At 42.7% G+C, this 21,790-nt stretch overlaps 1 protein-coding gene and 1 long non-coding RNA gene across 2 annotated transcripts; one reads left to right on the forward strand and one right to left on the reverse strand.

Moving 5' to 3' along the window:
* Positions 1 to 819: 819 nt before the first annotated feature.
* On the reverse strand, positions 820 to 21,360 carry LOC130204747 (calsequestrin-2-like). The gene is given in 12 exon segments (XM_056431696.1): positions 820 to 1,692; positions 1,766 to 1,840; positions 1,923 to 2,023; positions 2,118 to 2,172; positions 2,501 to 2,546; positions 2,621 to 2,751; positions 17,930 to 17,976; positions 17,979 to 18,002; positions 18,565 to 18,673; positions 19,150 to 19,250; positions 19,328 to 19,412; positions 20,752 to 21,360. Coding segments are annotated over 12 exon segments (1,230 nt in total). The 5' UTR covers positions 20,995 to 21,360; the 3' UTR covers positions 820 to 1,479.
* On the forward strand, positions 1,616 to 19,271 carry LOC130204748 (uncharacterized). The gene is made up of 4 exons (XR_008833779.1): positions 1,616 to 1,828; positions 2,531 to 2,788; positions 18,585 to 18,696; positions 19,159 to 19,271. It is a non-coding gene; the product is annotated as an uncharacterized LOC130204748 (long non-coding RNA).
* Positions 21,361 to 21,790: the final 430 nt, after the last annotated feature.

Here is a 21,790-nt window from a genome sequence, read left to right on the forward strand (position 1 = left end):
GCGTGACGGCCCCGCCGTGTCACGCGCACGAGCCAAATTCCGGCTCGTCTGGCAGTGATTTGGTGGCTGTTTGTTCATCTTCTCTTGAAGGTAATTGTCTTGCCATCCGCCTGTCAGAGCGGCGCAGCCGGGCCTCGTGCGGAGATGAATGTCGGGGTGTCCGGGTGCGCAAAACAAACAACCTCACACCTCCGCAAGGGCGAGCGCGGCCTGTCGGAACTCATCTGTCCCCTTCTTAATCCTCCACCTCCCGCACGAGGAGGAGTAGGAGGAGACATTTGCATCTAAATGGAATGCTCTTCTCCTCTCTCATTTGTTTGGTAATCACTCCGGTCACGTGGGATGAGATCCTTCCAGAAAACCTCCACGCGTCTCGCGCGCTCTTCGTTCGTTTTATATTGAATCTGACGCCGTCGTCTTTCCGCTCTCGGGGGGGGGGGGGGGGGGGGGGCTCGTGTAAAACACCATCACACGTGACTTGCACGCGGCTCCCGTCACCTGGAAGGCCCCGGTTGAGCGTCACGGCGCGTGGCACCGGGACACCGTCTGCTTCCCTTCTTTCTTCCCTCTGGAGATTCGCGACACGTCCTCTTGCCCCCAGGTCACGTTAAAATGCGCACGCACGCACACACACACTGCTCTCCTCTCCCTTGAGGTGTGTGAACCCCACGCCGCGATACAAACATCCTGTTTACACACTGCATAACCCCCCTCCCCATGAGGAGGCGTAATGATGCTGAATTATTCACTGATGTGAATAATTCACCGCGTTGACCGAGGGGGGGGCACTGCTGTCCTTCACAATAAGAGACGTGCACATCGCTGTTGTGTACTTTTATTACGTCTGAGAAACAATTCAAGTTTTAAACCTAAAATAACAACTTAATTTTTCCGTCAATCTTAAAGCTGCTTTGCTTCTAATGTTTATATCAACATATGAGTAATGCGATATAAGTATTGTGGGACTCCTAGCTCCTCTTTGGCTTCACACGTCCTTTTTAGGGTCCTATGTCCTTTCCTCCTCTCTTTTCCTTGACCTCAATGACTTCGGGAAGGACGGCGCTTACAGACGCGTATATTAGATGGCGGACGTTATTGATGTGGCGCCGCCGCAAGGAATTGTGGGACGGCATTAATTCATTTTTCTTTGTGAAGGATTTCTCCCAGTAACTTCCTGCGGCCTTGTGCTAAAGGAGATAGGAAAGGAGGCATTGAAGCACCTTTCATTAGCATTAAGAGGATTCCACAAATACCACCCGGTGTGTTTTTCCACTCTGAACCTTTCTAAGCAAAACAATATATTCAAGAGCAGCAACTATTTAAACCACGTCGACAGTTAATTTTTTGGGGGGGACCATATGTTGTCTTTCATTTTTACTTAAATTGAACGATTTTGAAAGAAATGTGTAATTAATGTGGTTCTAATGGGCCAAACGAGTCCAGTTCTTTCTGACCCAGGTTGACCCCGTGACCTCCAGCTCAGTCGTCGTCTTCGTCCTCCGGGCCGTGGCTCTCGTGGCCGTCCTCCGGCTCGTAGCCGTCGGGGTTTCCCCGGTGGTCGTCGGCGTCGGACTCGTCGTCGTCGTCCTCCGTGTTCACCCTCCCCGACAGGACGTCCTCTATCCAGTCCTCCAGCTCCTCGGGGGTGGGCAGGTCCTCGTCGTTGGACATGTCCAGCCACACGCTGTCCGCCTGCAACGCGGAGAGCAGCGAGAGAGTCGAGGCCGATCCGCCGCACGGCGACGAGACCTGACCCACTACTCACATCGGTGACGTTCACCACGCCGATCTGGGGTCGGAACAGGTCCAGCTTGAAGGTTTTCTCCCAGTAAGTTGTCAGCTGGAAGGGGGGTGGGGGGGGTTAATTCAAACAATCAGCGACACATTCATGAGATCATCGTGTTGGGAATCTGAGGCGGGACCAGAGGGAAGTCGTCGGGGTCGATCCAGATGATGCTGAGCTCCGGGTTGTTGGTGTTGTCTCTCGCCACGTCTTTCAGGATCTCCAGGAACTCGTAGCCATCTGGGGGGACGGCAGAGCAGAGTGACCCCAGCAGGGGGTGAGGATGCTACAGGAAATAAGGCTTTAAAATATAAAAGGGGGCGGAGCCACAGACCTGGATCTTCCTCCTCGGCGAACGCCACAATGTGTATTCCGTCCATGTCGTCCTCCTGGACGTTTGAAGACAAGTTCAGATTTGTATTTTATTCAGTCAATCATTCCAATACAATACAATATTATTCTATATAATATACAAAACAGAAAGACTGAAGAGGTATAGGTAGAAGCAAGAAATGCTTATATATTCCTATCCTAAATTATTATAATAAAAAAAATCTGAGAATGAATATGAAATAATAATAAAAAATATATTATATATATATATAAATATGTATGTGTGTATATATATATATATCTCCACATACATCTTCCATCTACATACGTTTCAATCACACTTATAACCCTCAAAGAAATGTTACTCAAATCCTCGCGACTCACCCAGGTTTCAAACATGTTCTCCGCCCGCAGCTTCCTCAAAGTCGCCCTGCAAACAGCAAACAGGAAACGATTAGGCCGCGACGGCGTTGAAGGAACCCGAAAGATCTCCACCGCATCGACCTTCGGTGTTGGTTGACGAACTCCACGATGTCCATCTCCGACAGAGGTCGGCCCGGCAGGACGACCGGCTCCTCCATGAACGGCTCGTAGAAATCCACCTCGTTCATCTTGAGGGAGAGATGTTTGGCTACCTTAAAACAAGAAGATGAAAAGAAACGCAGCTTGAGAGTAAGTCACCGTGTCTGGACCAAAGAGAAGATATTCAATTAAATTCAGTTACATTTTTTTGTATAGCCCAAAATTACACATTTTGACATAAATAAAATAAATACATTATTAATATAATGAGTCGGCATGATGAAACGGTTATAACTACTGAAAACAGCAGCAGTGGATGTAATAGAATAATAATTAAAGCTGCAAGCAGCGATGAACGGGTCCTCTTCCTGCTTCGCACGTCGGGGGTGCTGGCCGGACGCCGGCCCCCTCGGCCGAGGCGCACGCACGGCGTCGGGCGTTGACCTCGTCACGCCGACACTGATTTTACTTTGCTAGTCGGTGGCGCTTTGACTGAGTGAAAAAGGCTTGTTGATATCCTCAGGCCTTGAATTCTACGAAGCATGAGAAGTTTGGAGCAGATTTGAGCGAGTCCAGGGTTGCCAGCAGGGGGCGCTGTGACAATTTGAACATATACATGCATCACGTGTATCCATGTGAAGTCTAGACCTTGTCATGTAAATTACATGTGAATGTTATTCAACGTGGTGCTACGAGCTCCACAGCGAAGCATCTTCGTGGTCTTAGGTCTATTCTGGTATATTTTGAGAGCGATCTGAATAATCTAGGAGCAGTGTATAAAAGTAAAAACATGTAACTTCCTAGTGCCACTAGATGGCGCCAAGTCCAGAAAAAATTAGCATATGGATGTCTTCAGGGTCATTATGTCATGATGTATGAGAAATATGGAGCAGATTCCATTATGTATGGCTGAGTTACAACAACGTCAATTTTCATGGCGAATGGCGTATATTTCCCGTAAAATAAATTAGCATATGGAAAAATTAGCATATGGATGTCTTCAGGGTCATTATGTCATGATGTATGAGAAATATGGAGCAGATTCCATTATGTATGGCTGAGTTACAACAACGGCAATTTTCATGGCGAATGGCGTTTCTTTCCAGAAAAAAAATTAGCATATGGAAAAATTAGCATATGGATGTCTTCAGGGTCATTATGTCATGATGTATGAGAAATATGGAGCAGATTCCATTATGTATGGCTGAGTTACAACAACGGCAATTTTCATGGCGAAATGCTTTTGCCGTCCGCAAACGCACAAAGTTTAATATTATTGAAATCTTTTAAGGCCATTTCAAGACAAAGGTCTCAAGACCATATAGGCCAAGTTTGGAATGTATCGGGTTTAAGCTCTAGGAGTAGTTAACCCCTAAAATCATGAAAAAGGCATATTTTGAGGGATTGATTATAGCGCCCCCTAATGTTCAAACGTTATGTTAAGGTAGGTTAAAGGTGTCCTTGTGGACATAGGCTACCAATTTGGTGAGGATAGTCCAAGTGATTTGGAAGTTAGGTGTCTTTACAAATAAGGCCACACCCCTTGGATGTTCATTGGTCCATATCTTCTGAACGCAATGACATATTAACTATCTTTCGAAGATTTATGATGGCATTGAATCAATAATGAACCACAACAAGTTGTGTATGATTCGGACGAATCGTTTAGGAGAAGTTGGAAAAAAACAGTTTTAAAGAAATTCAAAATGGCGGAAAATCTAAGTAGGCGGAGCTTAGGGGTCTGAGAGGCTTTTTTGTAGAGCTGGTCAATTCTGACCTCTGGACCAAATCTCAAGTCAATCGGTCATCGGGGGAAGAAAACTATTGCTACTGAAAAAGAAGTTTGTAGGGGGCGCTAGAGAGCCATTTCTTTATGTACTAATACGAAAACTCAATAATATGAAAATTTTCACCAGTCTGCTTCTGCATGTGGAATTTAAGTCTGCTGGGGCGTACGGGGTGCGGACAGTCGACGTTTGTTTTACGAGAAAAAAAATAATAATAATAATTAAAGCTGCAAGCAGCGATGAACGGGTCCTCTTCCTGCTTCGCACGTCGGGGGTGCTGGCCGGACGCCGGCCCCCTCGGCCGAGAGCGCACGCACGGCGTTCGGGCGTTTGACCGTCACGCGACACTGATTTTACTTTGCTAGTCGGTGGCGCTTTGACTCTGAGTGAAAAAAGGCTTGTTGATATCCTCAGGCCTTGAATTCTACGAAGCATGAGAAGTTTGGAGCAGATTTGAGCGAGTCCAGGGTTAGCAGCAGGGGACGCTGTGACAATGTGAACATATACATGCATCATGTGTATCCATGTGAAGTCTAGACCTTGTCATGTAAATTACATGTGAATGTGATTCAACGTGTCGCGACGAGCTCCACAGGGAAGCATCATCGAGGTCTTAGGTCTATTCTGGTATATTTTGAGAGCGATCTGAATAATCTGCGAGCAGTGTATAAAAGTAAAAAACATGTAACTTCCTAGTGCCACTAGTTGGCGCTAAGTCCAGAAAAAATTAGCATATGGATGTCTTCAGGGTCATTATGTCATGATGTATGAGAAATATGGAGCAGATTCCATTATGTATGGCTGAGTTACAACAACGTCAATTTTCATGGCGAATGGCGTTTCTTTCCAGAAAAAAATTAGCATATGGAAAAATTAGCATATGGATGTCTTCAGGGTCATTATGTCATGATGTATGAGAAATATGGAGCAGATTCCATTATGTATGGCTGAGTTACAACAACGTCAATTTTCATGGCGAATGGCGTTCTTTCCAGAAAAAAATTAGCATATGGAAAAATTAGCATATGGATGTCTTCAGGGTCATTATGTCATGATGTATGAGAAATATGGAGCAGATTCCATTATGTATGGCTGAGTTACAACAACGTCAATTTTCATGGCGAATGGCGTTTCTTTCCAGAAAAAAAATTAGCATATGGAAAAATTAGCATATGGATGTCTTCAGGGTCATTATGTCATGATGTATGAGAAATATGGAGCAGATTCCATTATGTATGGCTGAGTTACAACAACGTCAATTTTCATGGCGAATGGCGTTTCTTTGCCGGTCCGGCAAACGCACAAAGTTTAATATTATTGAAATCTTTTAAGGCCATTTCAAGACAAAGGTCTCAAGACCATATAGGCCAAGTTTGGAATGTATCGGGTTTAAGCTCTAGGAGTAGTTAACCCCTAAAATCATGAAAAAGGCATATTTTGAGGGATTGATTATAGCGCCCCCTAATGTTCAAACGTTATGAAAAAATTAAGGTAGGTTAAAGGTGTCCTTGTGGACATAGGCTACCAATTTGGTGAGGATAGTCCAAGTGATTTGGAAGTTAGGTGTCTTTACATATTAGACCACACCCCTTGGATGTTCATTGGTCCATATCTTCTGAAAACAATGACATATCAACAATCTTTCAAAGATTTCTGATGGCATTGAACCAATAATGAACCACAACAAGTTGTGTATGATTCGGTCTGAGCGTTTAGGAGGAGTTGGAAAAAAATAGTTTTTGACTAAATTAAAAATGGCATAAAATGTAAGTAGGCGGAGCTTAGGGGTCTAAGAGGCATTTTTGTAGAGCAGGTCAATTCTGACCTGTGGACCAAATCTCAAGTCAATCGGTCATCGGGGAAGAAATGTAAATTGTTTTAAAACGAATTTTAGGGGCGCTAGAGCCATTTCTTTATGTATACGAAACTCAATAATAATATGAATTTTTCAATAACAATAGTAGGTTGGAACACGACGAGGACCCTAATAATTAAAGCTGCAAGCAGCGATGAACGGGTCCTCTTCCTGCTTCGCACGTCGGGGGTGCTGGCCGGACGCCGGCCCCCTCGGCCGAGAGCGCACGCACGGCGTTCGGGCGTTTGACCGTTCGTCACGCGACACTGATTTTACTTTGCTAGTCGGTGGCGCTTTGACTCTGAGTGAAAAAAGGCTTGTTGATATCCTCAGGCCTTGAATTCTACGAAGCATGAGAAGTTTGGAGCAGATTTGAGCGAGTCCAGGGTTAGCAGCAGGGGACGCTGTGACAATGTGAACATATACATGCATCATGTGTATCCATGTGAAGTCTAGACCTTGTCATGTAAATTACATGTGAATGTGATTCAACGTGTCGCTACGAGCTCCACAGGGAAGCATCATCGAGGTCTTAGGTCTATTCTGGTATATTTTGAGAGCGATCTGAATAATCTGCGAGGAGCAGTGTATAAAAGTAAAAAACATGTAACTTCCTAGTGCCACTAGTTGGCGCTAAGTCCAGAAAAAAAATTAGCATATGGATGTCTTCAGGGTCATTATGTCATGATGTATGAGAAATATGGAGCAGATTCCATTATGTATGGCTGAGTTACAACAACGTCAATTTTCATGGCGAATGGCGTTTCTTTCCAGAAAAAAATTAGCATATGGAAAAATTAGCATATGGATGTCTTCAGGGTCATTATGTCATGATGTATGAGAAATATGGAGCAGATTCCATTATGTATGGCTGAGTTACAACAACGCCAATTTTCATGGCGAATGGCGTTTCTTTCCAGAAAAAAATTAGCATATGGAAAAATTAGCATATGGATGTCTTCAGGGTCATTATGTCATGATGTATGAGAAATATGGAGCAGATTCCATTATGTATGGCTGAGTTACAACAACGCCAATTTTCATGGCGAATGGCGTTTCTTTCCAGAAAAAATTAGCATATGGAAAAATTAGCATATGGATGTCTTCAGGGTCATTATGTCATGATGTATGAGAAATATGGAGCAGATTCCATTATGTATGGCTGAGTTACAACAACGTCAATTTTCATGGCGAATGGCGTTTCTTTGCCGGTCCGGCAAACGCACAAAGTTTAATATTATTGAAATCTTTTAAGGCCATTTCAAGACAAAGGTCTCAAGACCATATAGGCCAAGTTTGGAATGTATCGGGTTTAAGCTCTAGGAGTAGTTACAACCCCTAAAATCATGAAAAAAGGCATATTTTGAGGGATTGATTATAGCGCCCCCTAATGTTCAAACGTTATGAAAAAATTAAGGTAGGTTAAAGGTGTCCTTGTGGACATAGGCTACCAATTTGGTGAGGATAGTCCAAGTGATTTGGAAGTTAGGTGTCTTTACAAATAAGGCCACACCCTTGGATGTTCATTGGTCCATATCTTCTGAACGCAATGACATATTAACTATCTTTCAAAGATTTATGATGGCATTGAATCAATAATGAACCACAACAAGTTGTGTATGATTCGGACGAAGCGTTTAGGAGAAGTTGAAAAAAAACAGTTTTTAAAGAAATTCAAAATGGCGGAAAATCTAAGTAGGCGGAGCTTAGGGTCTGAGAGGCTTTTTTGTAGAGCTGGTCAATTCTGACCTGTGGACCAAATCTCAAGTCAATCGGTCATCGGGGGAAGAAAACTATTGCTACTGAAAAAGAAAGTTTGTAGGGGGCGCTATAGAGCCATTTCTTTATGTACTAATACGAAAACTCAATAATATGAAAATTTTCACCAGTCTGCTTCTGCATGTGGAATTTAAGTCTGCTGGGGCGTACGAGGTGCGGACAGTCGACGTTTCTTGGCGATAATAATAATAATCCTTACAATAACAATAGGTTCCTCTTCGACGAGGACCCTAATTAAAGCTGCAAGCAGCGATGAACGGGTCCTCTTCCTGCTTCGCACGTCGGGGGTGCTGGCCGGACGCCGGCCCCCTCGGCCGAGAGCGCACGCACGGCGTTCGGGCGTTTGACCGTTCGTCACGCGACACTGATTTTACTTTGCTAGTCGGTGGCGCTTTGACTCTGAGTGAAAAAAGGCTTGTTGATATCCTCAGGCCTTGAATTCTACGAAGCATGAGAAGTTTGGAGCAGATTTGAGCGAGTCCAGGGTTGCCAGCAGGGGGCGCTGTGACAATTTGAACATATACATGCATCATGTGTATCCATGTGAAGTCTAGACCTTGTCATGTAAATTACATGTGAATGTGATTCAACGTGGCGCTACGAGCTCCACAGGGAAGCATCATCGAGGTCTTAGGTCTATTCTGGTATATTTTGAGAGCGATCTGAATAATCTGCGAGGAGCAGTGTATAAAAGTAAAAAACATGTAACTTCCTAGTGCCACTAGTTGGCGCTAAGTCCAGAAAAAAATTAGCATATGGATGTCTTCAGGGTCATTATGTCATGATGTATGAGAAATATGGAGCAGATTCCATTATGTATGGCTGAGTTACAACAACGGCAATTTTCATATGGATGTCTTCAGCGTCTTTGCCGGTCCGGCCAACCCACAAAGCTCAATATTATTGAAATCTTCTAAGGCCATTTCAAGACAAAGGTCTCAAGACCATATAGGCCAAGTTTGGAATGTATCGGGTTTAAGCTCTAGGAGGAGTTAACTGTTTTACAACCCCTAAAAACATGAAAAAAGGCCAAAAAGGCATATTTTGAGGGATTGATTATAGCGCCCCCTAATGTTCAAACGTTATGAAAAAATTAAGGTAGGTTAAAGGTGTCCTTGTGGACATAGGCTACCAATTTGGTGAGGATAGTCCAAGTGATTTGGAAGTTAGGTGTCTTTACAAATAAGGCCACACCCCTTGGATGTTCATTGGTCCATATCTTCTGAACGCAATGACATATTAACTATCTTTCAAAGATTTATGATGGCATTGAATCAATAATGAACCACAACAAGTTGTGTATGATTCGGACGAAGCGTTTAGGAGAAGTTGGAAAAAAACAGTTTTTAAAGAAATTCAAAATGGCGGAAAATCTAAGTAGGCGGAGCTTAGGGGTCTGAGAGGCTTTTTTGTAGAGCTGGTCAATTCTGACCTCTGGACCAAATCTCAAGTCAATCGGTCATCGGGGGAAGAAAACTATTGCTACTGAAAAAGAAAGTTTGTAGGGGGCGCTAGAGCCATTTCTTTATGTACTAATACGAAAACTCAATAATATGAAAATTTTCACCAGTCTGCTTCTGCATGTGGAATTTAAGTCTGCTGGGGCGTACGGGGTGCGGACAGTCGACGTTTGTTTTACGAGAAAAAGAATAATAATAATAATAACAATAAATAGGTTCCTCTCTCGGAACGAGTGACCTAATTAAAGCTGCAAGCAGCGATGAACGGGTCCTCTTCCTGCTTCGCACGTCGGGGGTGCTGGCCGCACGCCGGCCCCCTCGGCCGAGAGCGCACGCACGGCGTTCGGGCGTTTGACCGTTCGTCACGCGACACTGATTTTACTTTGCTAGTCGGTGGCGCTTTGACTCTGAGTGAAAAAGGCTTGTTGATATCCTCAGGCCTTGAATTCTACGAAGCATGAGAAGTTTGGAGCAGATTTGAGCGAGTCCAGGGTTAGCAGCAGGGGACGCTGTGACAATTTGAACATATACATGCATCATGTGTATCCATGTGAAGTCTAGACCTTGTCATGTAAATTACATGTGAATGTGATTCAACGTGTCGCTACGAGCTCCACAGGGAAGCATCATCGAGGTCTTAGGTCTATTCTGGTATATTTTGAGAGCGATCTGAATAATCTGCGAGGAGCAGTGTATAAAAGTAAAAAACATGTAACTTCCTAGTGCCACTAGTTGGCGCTAAGTCCAGAAAAAAATTAGCATATGGATGTCTTCAGGGTCATTATGTCATGATGTATGAGAAATATGGAGCAGATTCCATTATGTATGGCTGAGTTACAACAACGTCAATTTTCATGGCGAATGGCGTTTCTTTCCAGAAAAAAATTAGCATATGGAAAAATTAGCATATGGATGTCTTCAGGGTCATTATGTCATGATGTATGAGAAATATGGAGCAGATTCCATTATGTATGGCTGAGTTACAACAACGCCAATTTTCATGGCGAATGGCGTTTCTTTCCAGAAAAAAAAATTAGCATATGGAAAAATTAGCATATGGATGTCTTCAGGGTCATTATGTCATGATGTATGAGAAATATGGAGCAGATTCCATTATGTATGGCTGAGTTACAACAACGTCAATTTTCATGGCGAATGGCGTTTATTTCCAGAAAAAAAATTAGCATATGGAAAAATTAGCATATGGATGTCTTCAGGGTCATTATGTCATGATGTATGAGAAATATGGAGCAGATTCCATTATGTATGGCTGAGTTACAACAACGTCAATTTTCATGGCGAATGGCGTTTCTTTCCAGAAAAAATTAGCATATGGAAAAATTAGCATATGGATGTCTTCAGGGTCATTATGTCATGATGTATGAGAAATATGGAGCAGATTCCATTATGTATGGCTGAGTTACAACAACGTCAATTTTCATGGCGAATGGCGTTTCTTTGCCGGTCCGGCAAACGCACAAAGTTTAATATTATTGAAATCTTTTAAGGCCATTTCAAGACAAAGGTCTCAAGACCATATAGGCCAAGTTTGGAATGTATCGGGTTTAAGCTCTAGGAGTAGTTAACCCCTAAAATCATGAAAAAGGCATATTTTGAGGGATTGATTATAGCGCCCCCTAATGTTCAAACGTTATGAAAAAATTAAGGTAGGTTAAAGGTGTCCTTGTGGACATAGGCTACCAATTTGGTGAGGATAGTCCAAGTGATTTGGAAGTTAGGTGTCTTTACAAATAAGGCCACACCCCTTGGATGTTCATTGGTCCATATCTTCTGAACGCAATGACATATTAACTATCTTTCAAAGATTTATGATGGCATTGAATCAATAATGAACCACAACAAGTTGTGTATGATTCGGACGAAGCGTTTAGGAGAAGTTGAAAAAAAACAGTTTTTAAAGAAATTCAAAATGGCGGAAAATCTAAGTAGGCGGAGCTTAGGGGTCTGAGAGGCTTTTTTGTAGAGCTGGTCAATTCTGACCTCTGGACCAAATCTCAAGTCAATCGGTCATCGGGGGAAGAAAACTATTGCTACTGAAAAAGAAAGTTTGTAGGGGGCGCTATAGAGCCATTTCTTTATGTACTAATACGAAAACTCAATAATATGAAAATTTTCACCAGTCTGCTTCTGCATGTGGAATTTAAGTCTGCTGGGGCGTACGGGGTGCGGACAGTCGACGTTTGAACACGACCAAGAATAATAATAATTAAAGCTGCAAGCAGCGATGAACGGGTCCTCTTCCTGCTTCGCACGTCGGGGGTGCTGGCCGGACGCCGGCCCCCTCGGCCGAGAGCGCACGCACGGCGTTCGGGCGTTTGACCGTTTGTCACGCGACACTGATTTTACTTTGCTAGTCGGTGGCGCTTTGACTGAGTGAAAAAAGGCTTGTTGATATCCTCAGGCCTTGAATTCTACGAAGCATGAGAAGTTTGGAGCAGATTTGAGCGAGTCCAGGGTTGCCAGCAGGGGGCGCTGTGACAATTTGAACATATACATGCATCATGTGTATCCATGTGAAGTCTAGACCTTGTCATGTAAATTACATGTGAATGTGATTCAACGTGTCGCTACGAGCTCCACAGGGAAGCATCATCAAGGTCTTAGGTCTATTCTGGTATATTTTGAGAGGGATCTGAATAATCTGCCAGGAGCAGTGTATAAAGTAAAAAACATGTAACTTCCTAGTGCCACTAGTTGGCGCTAAGACCAGAATCAAAAATTAGCATATGGATGTCTTCAGGGACAGTATGTCATGAGGTATGAGAAATATGGAGCAGATTACATAATGTATGGCCGAGTTACAACAATGTCAATTTTCATGGCGAATGGCGTTTATTTGCCGGTCCGGCAAACGCACAAAGTTTAATATTTCTGAAATCTCTCAAGGCATTTTTAAGACAAAGGTCTCAAGACCATACTGGCCAAGTTTGGAATGAATCGGGTGTAAGCTCTAGGAGGAGTTAACAGTTTAACAACTGCCCAAAACATGAAAAAAGGCTAAAAAAGGCTAAAAATGCCAATATTTAGGAATTTATTGCAGCGCCCCCTAATGTTCAAATATTATGAAAAAATTAGGGTACCTTAAGGGATGTCATGTGAACATTGTCCAGTAAGTTGGTGAGGATTGGCCTATTAATTAGGAAGTTAGGTGTCTTTAAATATCAGGCCACACCCTTTAAATGTTCATTGGTCTATATTCTCTGAACGCAATGAGATATCAACAAGATCTTCAGTAGTTATGATGACATTGAACCAATAATGGATCCCAGAAATTTTCGGATGAATCGGACAAAGCGTTTTGGTATGAAGCGAAAAAGATATTTCTTTACAAAATTCAAAATGGCGGAAAATCTAGTTAGGCGCATTTGATTTTCACCATGAACTTTTTTGTAGAGCAGATCCAGGTGAATCTGTATACCAAATTTCAAGTCAATCGGTCATTGTTGCAAAAAGTTATTCGCTTTCTACCTCAAGGGGGCGCTAGAGAAAAATGTCTATATGCAAAAATACGAAACCTTGAGAATATCGGGATTTTCGCCAGGCCTGATATGCATCTCAAATGTGACAACTTTTGGAATATGATAAAGGCCTCAAAAGGGCAACATGTTTTTTAGGCTGATTTGCTTTGGCCAATCGGTGGCGCTATGACTAGAATTTTAAATTAGCATATGGATGTCTTCACGGTCACTATGTGATGATACACGAGGAATATGGAGCAGATTGGATAATGTATGGCCGAGTTACATCATCTTACATGTTAATGGCGAATGGCGTTCCTTTGCCGGTCCGGAGAACGCACAAACTTTAATATTTTTAAAATCGTTCAAAGATTTTTGAAGACAAAGGTCTCAAGACTATACTGGCCTAGTTTGGAATGAATCGGGTTTAAGCTCTAGGAGGAGTTAACTGTTTAACAACCCCCCAAAAGGTAAGAAAATAATGCAAAAAATGCATATATTGAGGGATTTATTGTAGCGCCCCCTAATGTTCAAATATTATGAAAAAAATAGGGTACTTTAAGGGATGTAATGTGAACATAGTCTAATAATTTGGTGAGGATTGGCCAATTAATTTCGAAGTTAGATGTCTTTAAATATCAGGCCACACCCCTCGGATGTTCATTGGTCCATATTCTCTGAACGCAATGAGATATCAACAATCTTTTAAAGAATTTTGATTGCATTGAAACAATAATGAAGCACAACAAGTCGTGTATGAATCGCAACTATCGTTTAGGAGGAGTTGAAAAGAATGTGTTTTTTACATAATTCAAAATGGTGGAAAATCACAGTGGGCGGAGCTTATGGTCATAATGTAATTCTTTTTAGAGCAGGTCTAAGCGGACATGTATGATGAATTACAAAGTAATCGGTCATTGCGGGCAAATACCGGGGCCATTTGAACATGAATACAGTCTAGGGGGCGCTATTGAGCCATATAGGCATTTCAAAGCTTTAAAATCATATCAGATAACTACATATTTGACTCTAAATGTGTGTGCTAAGTTTAGTTACGTTTCGAGCATTTTTAGTCCCTCCAAAGCCCCTTCGTTGTTTGACGCAAAGAATGGGTTGCCACGGCAACAGTGTTAGACGAAACATAAAATGCTTCGTCTTCTGGCATCATGAAAGTCTAACCTTCATGTGTAACAAATTTGGTGTTGATCTGATTTACCTTCTCAGAGAAGGAAGCCCAAGAAAAAACGATTTTTGTTCCTGTTACCAGTAGGTGGCGCTACCACTAAAATAAAAAATTTGACTGCACATGTCTTCAAGCCTGGAGTGTCATCACACATGGGGAGTTTAGTACGGATCTGATGATGTGGAGTCGAGTTACAACGGTTTATTCGTTCACGGCGAAGGATCAATGTTTGCCGATGGAGAACCTCGCCGTATTACAACGTGTCGCTACGAGCTTCACAGGGAAGCATCATCAAGGTCTTAGGTCTATTCTGGTATATTTTGAGAGGGATCTGAATAATCTGCTAGGAGCAGTGTATAAAAGTAAAAAACATGTAACTTCCTAGTGCCACTAGTTGGCGCTAAGACCAGAATAAAAAATTTGCATATGGATGTCTTCAGGGTCAGTATGTCATGAGGTATGAGAAATATGGAGCAGATTCCATAATGTATGGCCGAGTTACAACAACGTCAATTTTCATGGCGAATGGCGTTTCTTTGCCGGTCCGGCAAACGCACATAGTTTAATATTTTTGAAATCTTTCAAAGATTTTTCAAGACAAAGGTCTCAAGACCCTACTGCCCAAGTTTGGAATGAATCGGGTTTAAGCACTAGGAGGAGTTAACGGTTTTACAACCCCTAAAAACATGAAAAAGGCATAATTTGAGGGATTGATTGTAGCGCCCCCTAATGTTCAAATATTATGAAAAAATCTAGGTAGGTTAAGGGTGTCTTTGTGGACATAGGCTACAAATTTGGTGAGGATAGTCCAAGTGATTTGGAAGTTAGGTGTCTTTACATATTAGGCCACACCCCTTGGATGTTCATTGGTCCATATCTTCTAAAAACAATGACATATCAACAATCTTTCAAACATGATTTCTGATGGCATTGAACCAATAATGAACCACAAAAAGTTGTGTATGATTCGGACTAAGCGTTTAGGAGAAGTTTGAAAAAAACTGTTTTTTACAAAATCCAAAATGGCGGAAAATCTAAGTAGGCGGAGCTTAGGGGTCTGAGAGGCTTTTTTGTAGAGCAGTTCAATTCTGACCTGTGGACCAAATCTCAAGTCAATCGGTCATCGGGGGAAGAAAACTATTGCTTTTGAAAAAAAGAAGTCTGTAGGGGGCGCTATTGAGACATTTCTACATAAACAAATACGAAAACTCAATAATCACAAATTTTTCACCAGTCTGCTTCTGCATGTGGAATTTCAGTCTGCTGGGGCGTACCGTGTGCGGCCAGTCGACGTTTGTTTCGCGACAATAATAATAACTCTTACAATAACAATAGGTTCCTCTACGACGAAGTCGACGAGGACCCTAATAACTCTTAGAAAAACAATAGGTTCCTCTACGACGAAGTCGACGAGGACCCTAATTAAAGCTGCAAGCAGCGATGAACGGGTCCTCTTCCTGCTTCGCACGTCGGGGGTGCTGGCCGGACGCCGGCCCCCTCGGCCGAGAGCGCACGCACGGCGCTCGGGCGTTTGACCGTTCGTCACGCGACACTGATTTTACTTTGCTAGTCGGTGGCGCTTTGACTCTGAGTGAAAAAAGGCTTGTTGATATCCTCAGGCCTTGAATTCTACGAAGCATGAGAAGTTTGGAGCAGATTTGAGCGAGTCCAGGGTTAGCAGCAGGGGACGCTGTGACAATGTGAACATATACATGCATCATGTGTATCCATGTGAAGTCTAGACCTTGTCATGTAAATTACATGTGAATGTGATTCAACATGTCGCTACGAGCTCCACAGGGAAGCATCATCGAGGTCTTAGGTCTATTCTGGTATATTTTGAGAGCGATCTGAATAATCTGCGAGGAGCAGTGTATAAAAGTAAAAAACATGTAACTTCCTAGTGCCACTAGTTGGCACAAGTCCAGAATAAAAAAATTAGCATATGGATGTCTTCAGGGTCATTATGTCATGATGTATGAGAAATATGGAGCAGATTCCATTATGTATGGCTGAGTTACAACGACGTCAATTTTCATGGCGAATGGCGTTTCTTTCCAGAAAAAAAAATAGCATATGGGAAAATTAGCATATGGATGTCTTCAGGGTCATTATGTCATGATGTATGAGAAATATGGAGCAGATTCCATTATGTATGGCTGAGTTACAACAACGTCAATTTTCATGGCGAATGGCGTTTCTTTCCAGAAAAATAAATTAGCATATGGAAAAATTAGCATATGGATGTCTTCAGGGTCATTATGTCATGATGTATGAGAAATATGGAGCAGATTCCATTATGTATGGCTGAGTTACAACAACGTCAATTTTCATGGCGAATGGCGTTTCTTTCCAGGAAAAAAAATTAGCATATGGGAAAATTAGCATATGGATGTCTTCAGGGTCATTATGTCATGATGTATGAGAAATATGGAGCAGATTCCATTATGTATGGCTGAGTTACAACGACGTCAATTTTCATGGCGAATGGCGTTTCTTTCCAGAAAAAAAAATAGCATATGGGAAAATTAGCATATGGATGTCTTCAGGGTCATTATGTCATGATGTATGAGAAATATGGAGCAGATTCCATTATGTATGGCTGAGTTACAACGACGTCAATTTTCATGGCGAATGGCGTTTCTTTCCAGAAAAAAAATTAGCATATGGAAAAATTAGCATATGGATGTCTTCAGGGTCATTATGTCATGATGTATGAGAAATATGGAGCAGATTCCATTATGTATGGCTGAAGTTAGGTGTCTTTACAAATAAGGCCACACCCCTTGGATGTTCATTGGTCCATATCTTTTGAACGCAATGACATATTAACTATCTTTCGAAGATTTATGATGGCATTGAATCAATAATGAACCACAACAAGTTGTGTATGATTCGGACGAAGCGTTTAGGAGAAGTTGGAAAAAAACAGTTTTTAAAGAAATTCAAAATGGTGGAAAATCTAAGTAGGCGGAGCTTAGGGGTCTGAGAGGCTTTTTTGTAGAGCTGGTCAATTCTGACCTCTGGACCAAATCTCAAGTCAATCGGTCATCGGGGGAAGAAAACTATTGCTACTGAAAAAGAAAGTTTGTAGGGGGCGCTATAGAGCCATTTCTTTATGTACTAATACGAAAACTCAATAATATGAAAATTTTCACCAGTCTGCTTCTGCATGTGGAATTTAAGTCTGCTGGGGCGTACGGGGTGCGGACAGTCGACGTTTGTTTCGCGACATTAAGAAGAATAATAATAACTCTTAGAAAAACAATAGGTTCCTCTACGACGAAGTCGACGAGGACCCTAATAACTCTTAGAAAAACAATAGGTTCCTCTACGACGAAGTCGACGAGGACCCTAATGATAATAGAAGCAGCAATGGTGTTGTTATTAATAATGACAGCATTAGGTGTTATAATATATATATATAATATTTTTTATTTAATTTGTATCTTTGATCTTCATTGATGCTCTAATGTGCACCCGCTATGTGATCCTGCAATTTCCTCACTGTGGGACTAATAAAGGAATATCTAATCTAATCTAATAACGTGTTAATTAGTGCGCCTTAGATTTCCAGGTGGATTTTGTAGCATTTTAGCCGAGTTGATGCTAAGCTACGCTAACCCGCTGCCTGCTGTTGCTTCATACTTGCACCACGTTAGATTTGGCATTTTCACATCTCACTCTACAAAAACGCATGGGTGTCGATCTGTGTTCCTAAGTGTCGAGGCTATAACGTTAAACTTACAGATTTATCAAATGTAGCAAAGAACTTGATGTAAGGTTGAAAATGCCCGATGCCTCCTGAAAAGCTTTGTAGTCTGAGAAAAAGAGAGAGAGAGATTGATAAGGAACTAGAGAAAGTAAAACACGTTTGTCGGGCTTCCTCATTCCCATCCGGCTCACATCCACGGCCCAAATCTTGCTCGCTTCATTCAATTTCCCATCATGATTCTACCGCCTCCAGCCAGAGCAACACCGCCTCTTGATGCAGTTTGATTGGCTCGCAGCTCGGGCTTAAGGTCACGGCCGAGGACCAGCCCATCTCTGGACACAAATAGGCTCCATAATGAAACTTCTGCATCTTCCCTATCTCACTTTTTCTCACTTTTCTTGTTTGAGAGGAACTATAATTGCAGTTTGACCTATTAGACGGAGAACTAGAAGCTATTTAAAGTCTCCCGTAGGGCTTCCCTTTGGCATGGTGACGCAGCTCCATTAGCCTCTAGATCCCACCGGTGTCTGGGAACACCGTGAGGCCACTTTACGGGGCAGAGGAACAGTGTAGAATAATTAATTATTTTAACCCATCACACACTCCTCATGTTTATCAATGCAAACACAATGTGATGAACACATCCCTAAAATAGATGCTGAACTAACACGAATCTTCTCCCTTGAAGTAGCCAATGAGGCGGATGTCCTCCTCCATCCTCTCGAAGGCTCGCAGCTCCATGGCGTTGTTGAGCATCTCCACCGGGTCCTCCAGCACCTATAGGGGGCGGCAGAGCACAGGTGAGTGTACTTCACTGCGAGGAAACGGGTCAACGTATTTGTGCAACCCGTGAGGCTGAGACGAGATGATCGACACCTCACTTGACTGTGTGCGACCGCTAGCAGCCATTAGCTTAGCTTAGCATGTAGCCCGGAGACACTAAATATGTCCACCAACACAGCTAAAGCTGTCCGATTAACACATTATATCTCATTTATTTAATTTATTCAGGCTAGCCAACCAGAAAACAAACATCCAACGACAGGGCTGCACGACATTTCTAAAGAGCGTTTTCTATTATTATTCTGATTGGTGTCTCTGACTGGCCTGGTTGCCATAGCAACGGTGGTTACGGCTCGCCATAATGAGACATCCTGTAAAACGATTCATCGGAAAATGTAGCATAGCACTTAAAAATAAGTCTTTCGCGCATTTGAATTAGCCAAATACGACTTTTTCTTTTCTTCACTCACGTCCAGCAGGAACTCCACGAGCGTGTCGGCCGACAGCTCCCCGTCGAACTCGATGACCCGGTCGTCCTTGAAGACGTACAAGCTGCCCACCTCCTCCAGACCTGTTGAAACAGCATGTGGCTTTAGGGAAGCTACATCTGAGTCCAGACATTCAGCATCCACAGGAATGCAGCCATACCCAGTTTTTTGGCTACTTTGGCATCCTTCTGGGAATCCACCATCCCAAAACCGATGTCTCTGTCCTCCAGGACCTGAGCGGTGAGCTGGGGGGGGGGGGGGGGTCACACAGACACACATTAGTCAATAAATATAAACCATGCTACCGTCTAATTAATGTAACATGAAGAGCGAGCAATGTGGTGGATACATGAAGTGCAGTTATAAGATGCAGTTTAGATAGTTTTGGGGCTTTAATGACCTGGAGTTTTACATTTTTTACATTTAATTTAAATTCATTTTAAATTACATAAAGAGATTAGGGGGCGTTACTTCCACCACACTTGTATTCCCTATACAGTGGGGCAACCCGCGGGTGGCACACCCTTCAATGGAAGGGTCGCACGGCCATTAAAAGAAGGAGGGGAAAGAGGAGAAAGGCGATTTTCAAACTTTGCGTGTGTGTGTGTGACTGCTCTCCTCTCAGCTTGTGAAAGGAAAGCTAATTTATTTTTAAAAAAGCACCACTTTGAGTTTGGTTGAACGTGTCTCTCTGCAGAAGTAAAAACATGTGACCCCTGGTTATTTCTAGTGCACAGCCAGATAGTTGAGGGATTTGGGGAACCGGCTCTAATTAGCAGAGCGACCTAGAAACTGTCCCCATGGATACGAGCGCAGCAGGTGCCCCCGCGGTGGGATTAACGGCGCCGTGAGTCCATCTCCTCGCTCTCGACGTGGAGAAGCTTCGGACAGTTGCTCCAAGAACACGATCCAGGAAACGTCGAGTTCAAAACCATTAAAAAAAGTTGTTGAGATATTTTATATTCTATTTATTCTAAGGCTTATAAGTTGTAATCGTTGGCTCTGTTAATATTAAATTCATGATATTTAATTTGTGATTTTCTTATACTTATAAACCGACCTTTCTATTTTCAAATCACAAATCAAAAAAGTATTGTTTTTATTAATTTTTTATTTGTATTTCTATTATATTGATGTAAGGATGCTTTAATTATATTATGTAAGGTGTCTTTGAGTACCTTGAAAAGCGCTATATTAATTAAATGCATTATTATTATTATTGTAAAAACAGCTTGTGGGTTTCCAGTCTGTGATCAACTCTTTAACTGGTTCAAAACATTTGTATTGATAGCCTTTAAACAGAAAAAACTCAACAGCATTTAAAAAACAATGGTTTATGAATAGATTATACCATTTATAACTGCATTGTTACCGACGACACACCATCCAGAGGGATGTTCACAACCTGGCAACCCAAAATATTCACCAACCACAGATGAGGAAAAGAAAATGATCCCCGACACAGTAGAGCCGATTCTAAAGGAGCCTTAAAGGCTTTACGCCGTGCAATGAACTCTAATTTCATCCTGAAGAAAGCGTACCGGCACTCATCTCCATTCCCTCTCTGCTCCTCCTCCTCCTCACCTCCAGCACCAGCTCCGTCATCTGGAAGCGTTTCTGCAGGCCCTTGCTGTCCGGCACCGGCTCATGGTAGAACAGGCACAGCAGGTCGTACCTCTTCAGGGCCTTCTTGTAGTTGCGCTCGCTGACGTCCAGCACCCTGTCCCTGCCGTCGAAATTGGGGAACTCCAGACCTTCCTCGGCGCTGCAGAGGAGAACCAGGTGGAGGCAGAGGCCGGACAGCAGGGAGAGCCACAGCTGCTGCATCGTCGGTGGAGAAAAGTTTGCAGAGAAATAAAAAACAGCTCTCAAGGCCTGGCTTGAAGAGAGCAGTGACGTGGAGATCGAGGTTCGATCTTCTGTCACCTCCCTAGCAAATGTGTAATTGTATCACAAATATTTCATCCTCTCTGCTTCTCTCTCTCTCTCTCCACCTGTCTTCTTTCTCCTCCTCCTCTCTCTCCGTCACTCAGTCTTAACACAGTAAAACACCCGGGAGCCCCCCCCCCCCCACCCCTTTCTCTCCTTGCCTGAAAAAGTCATCTCAACGGCCCAAGGACAATTATCCAGCCTTGGACATGAATTTAAAAAAAATAGAGAGGAAAAAAAGGAACTGAAAATGTCATCAACCAATTAATTTGCAATTATTCAAATGTATGTGTATTGGGAAATTAAATCTAATGCCGTGAAATTAAATGAATATTTGATGCCATTAATTCAAAACTGTCTGAGTGTGAATGTATAAAAGTCTGATTTTGTGTGGATTATCCCTTTAATGCCAATTTGGGTCCATTCAGTCCAAGTGTTACGGTAACGGGGCCTGTAAATGAATCTCGCTGTGCGCATCGCCGTAATGACGGCCTTCAGACCGAAGCAACAGATCCCAGATCCCCCCCAGCCCGAGCAGGAGGATTCACTGAAACATGGAGCGCTGGAGGTTTTTAATACTGTTGAGCAGATTTGAGCGAGTCCAGGGTTACCAGCAGGGGACGCTGTGACAATTTGAACATATACATGCATCATGTGTATCCATGTGAAGTCTCAATTTTGTCATGTAAAATTT

Source organism: Pseudoliparis swirei, chromosome 14 (genome assembly GCF_029220125.1).
Source record: "Pseudoliparis swirei isolate HS2019 ecotype Mariana Trench chromosome 14, NWPU_hadal_v1, whole genome shotgun sequence".
NCBI lineage: Eukaryota > Metazoa > Chordata > Actinopteri > Perciformes > Liparidae > Pseudoliparis > Pseudoliparis swirei.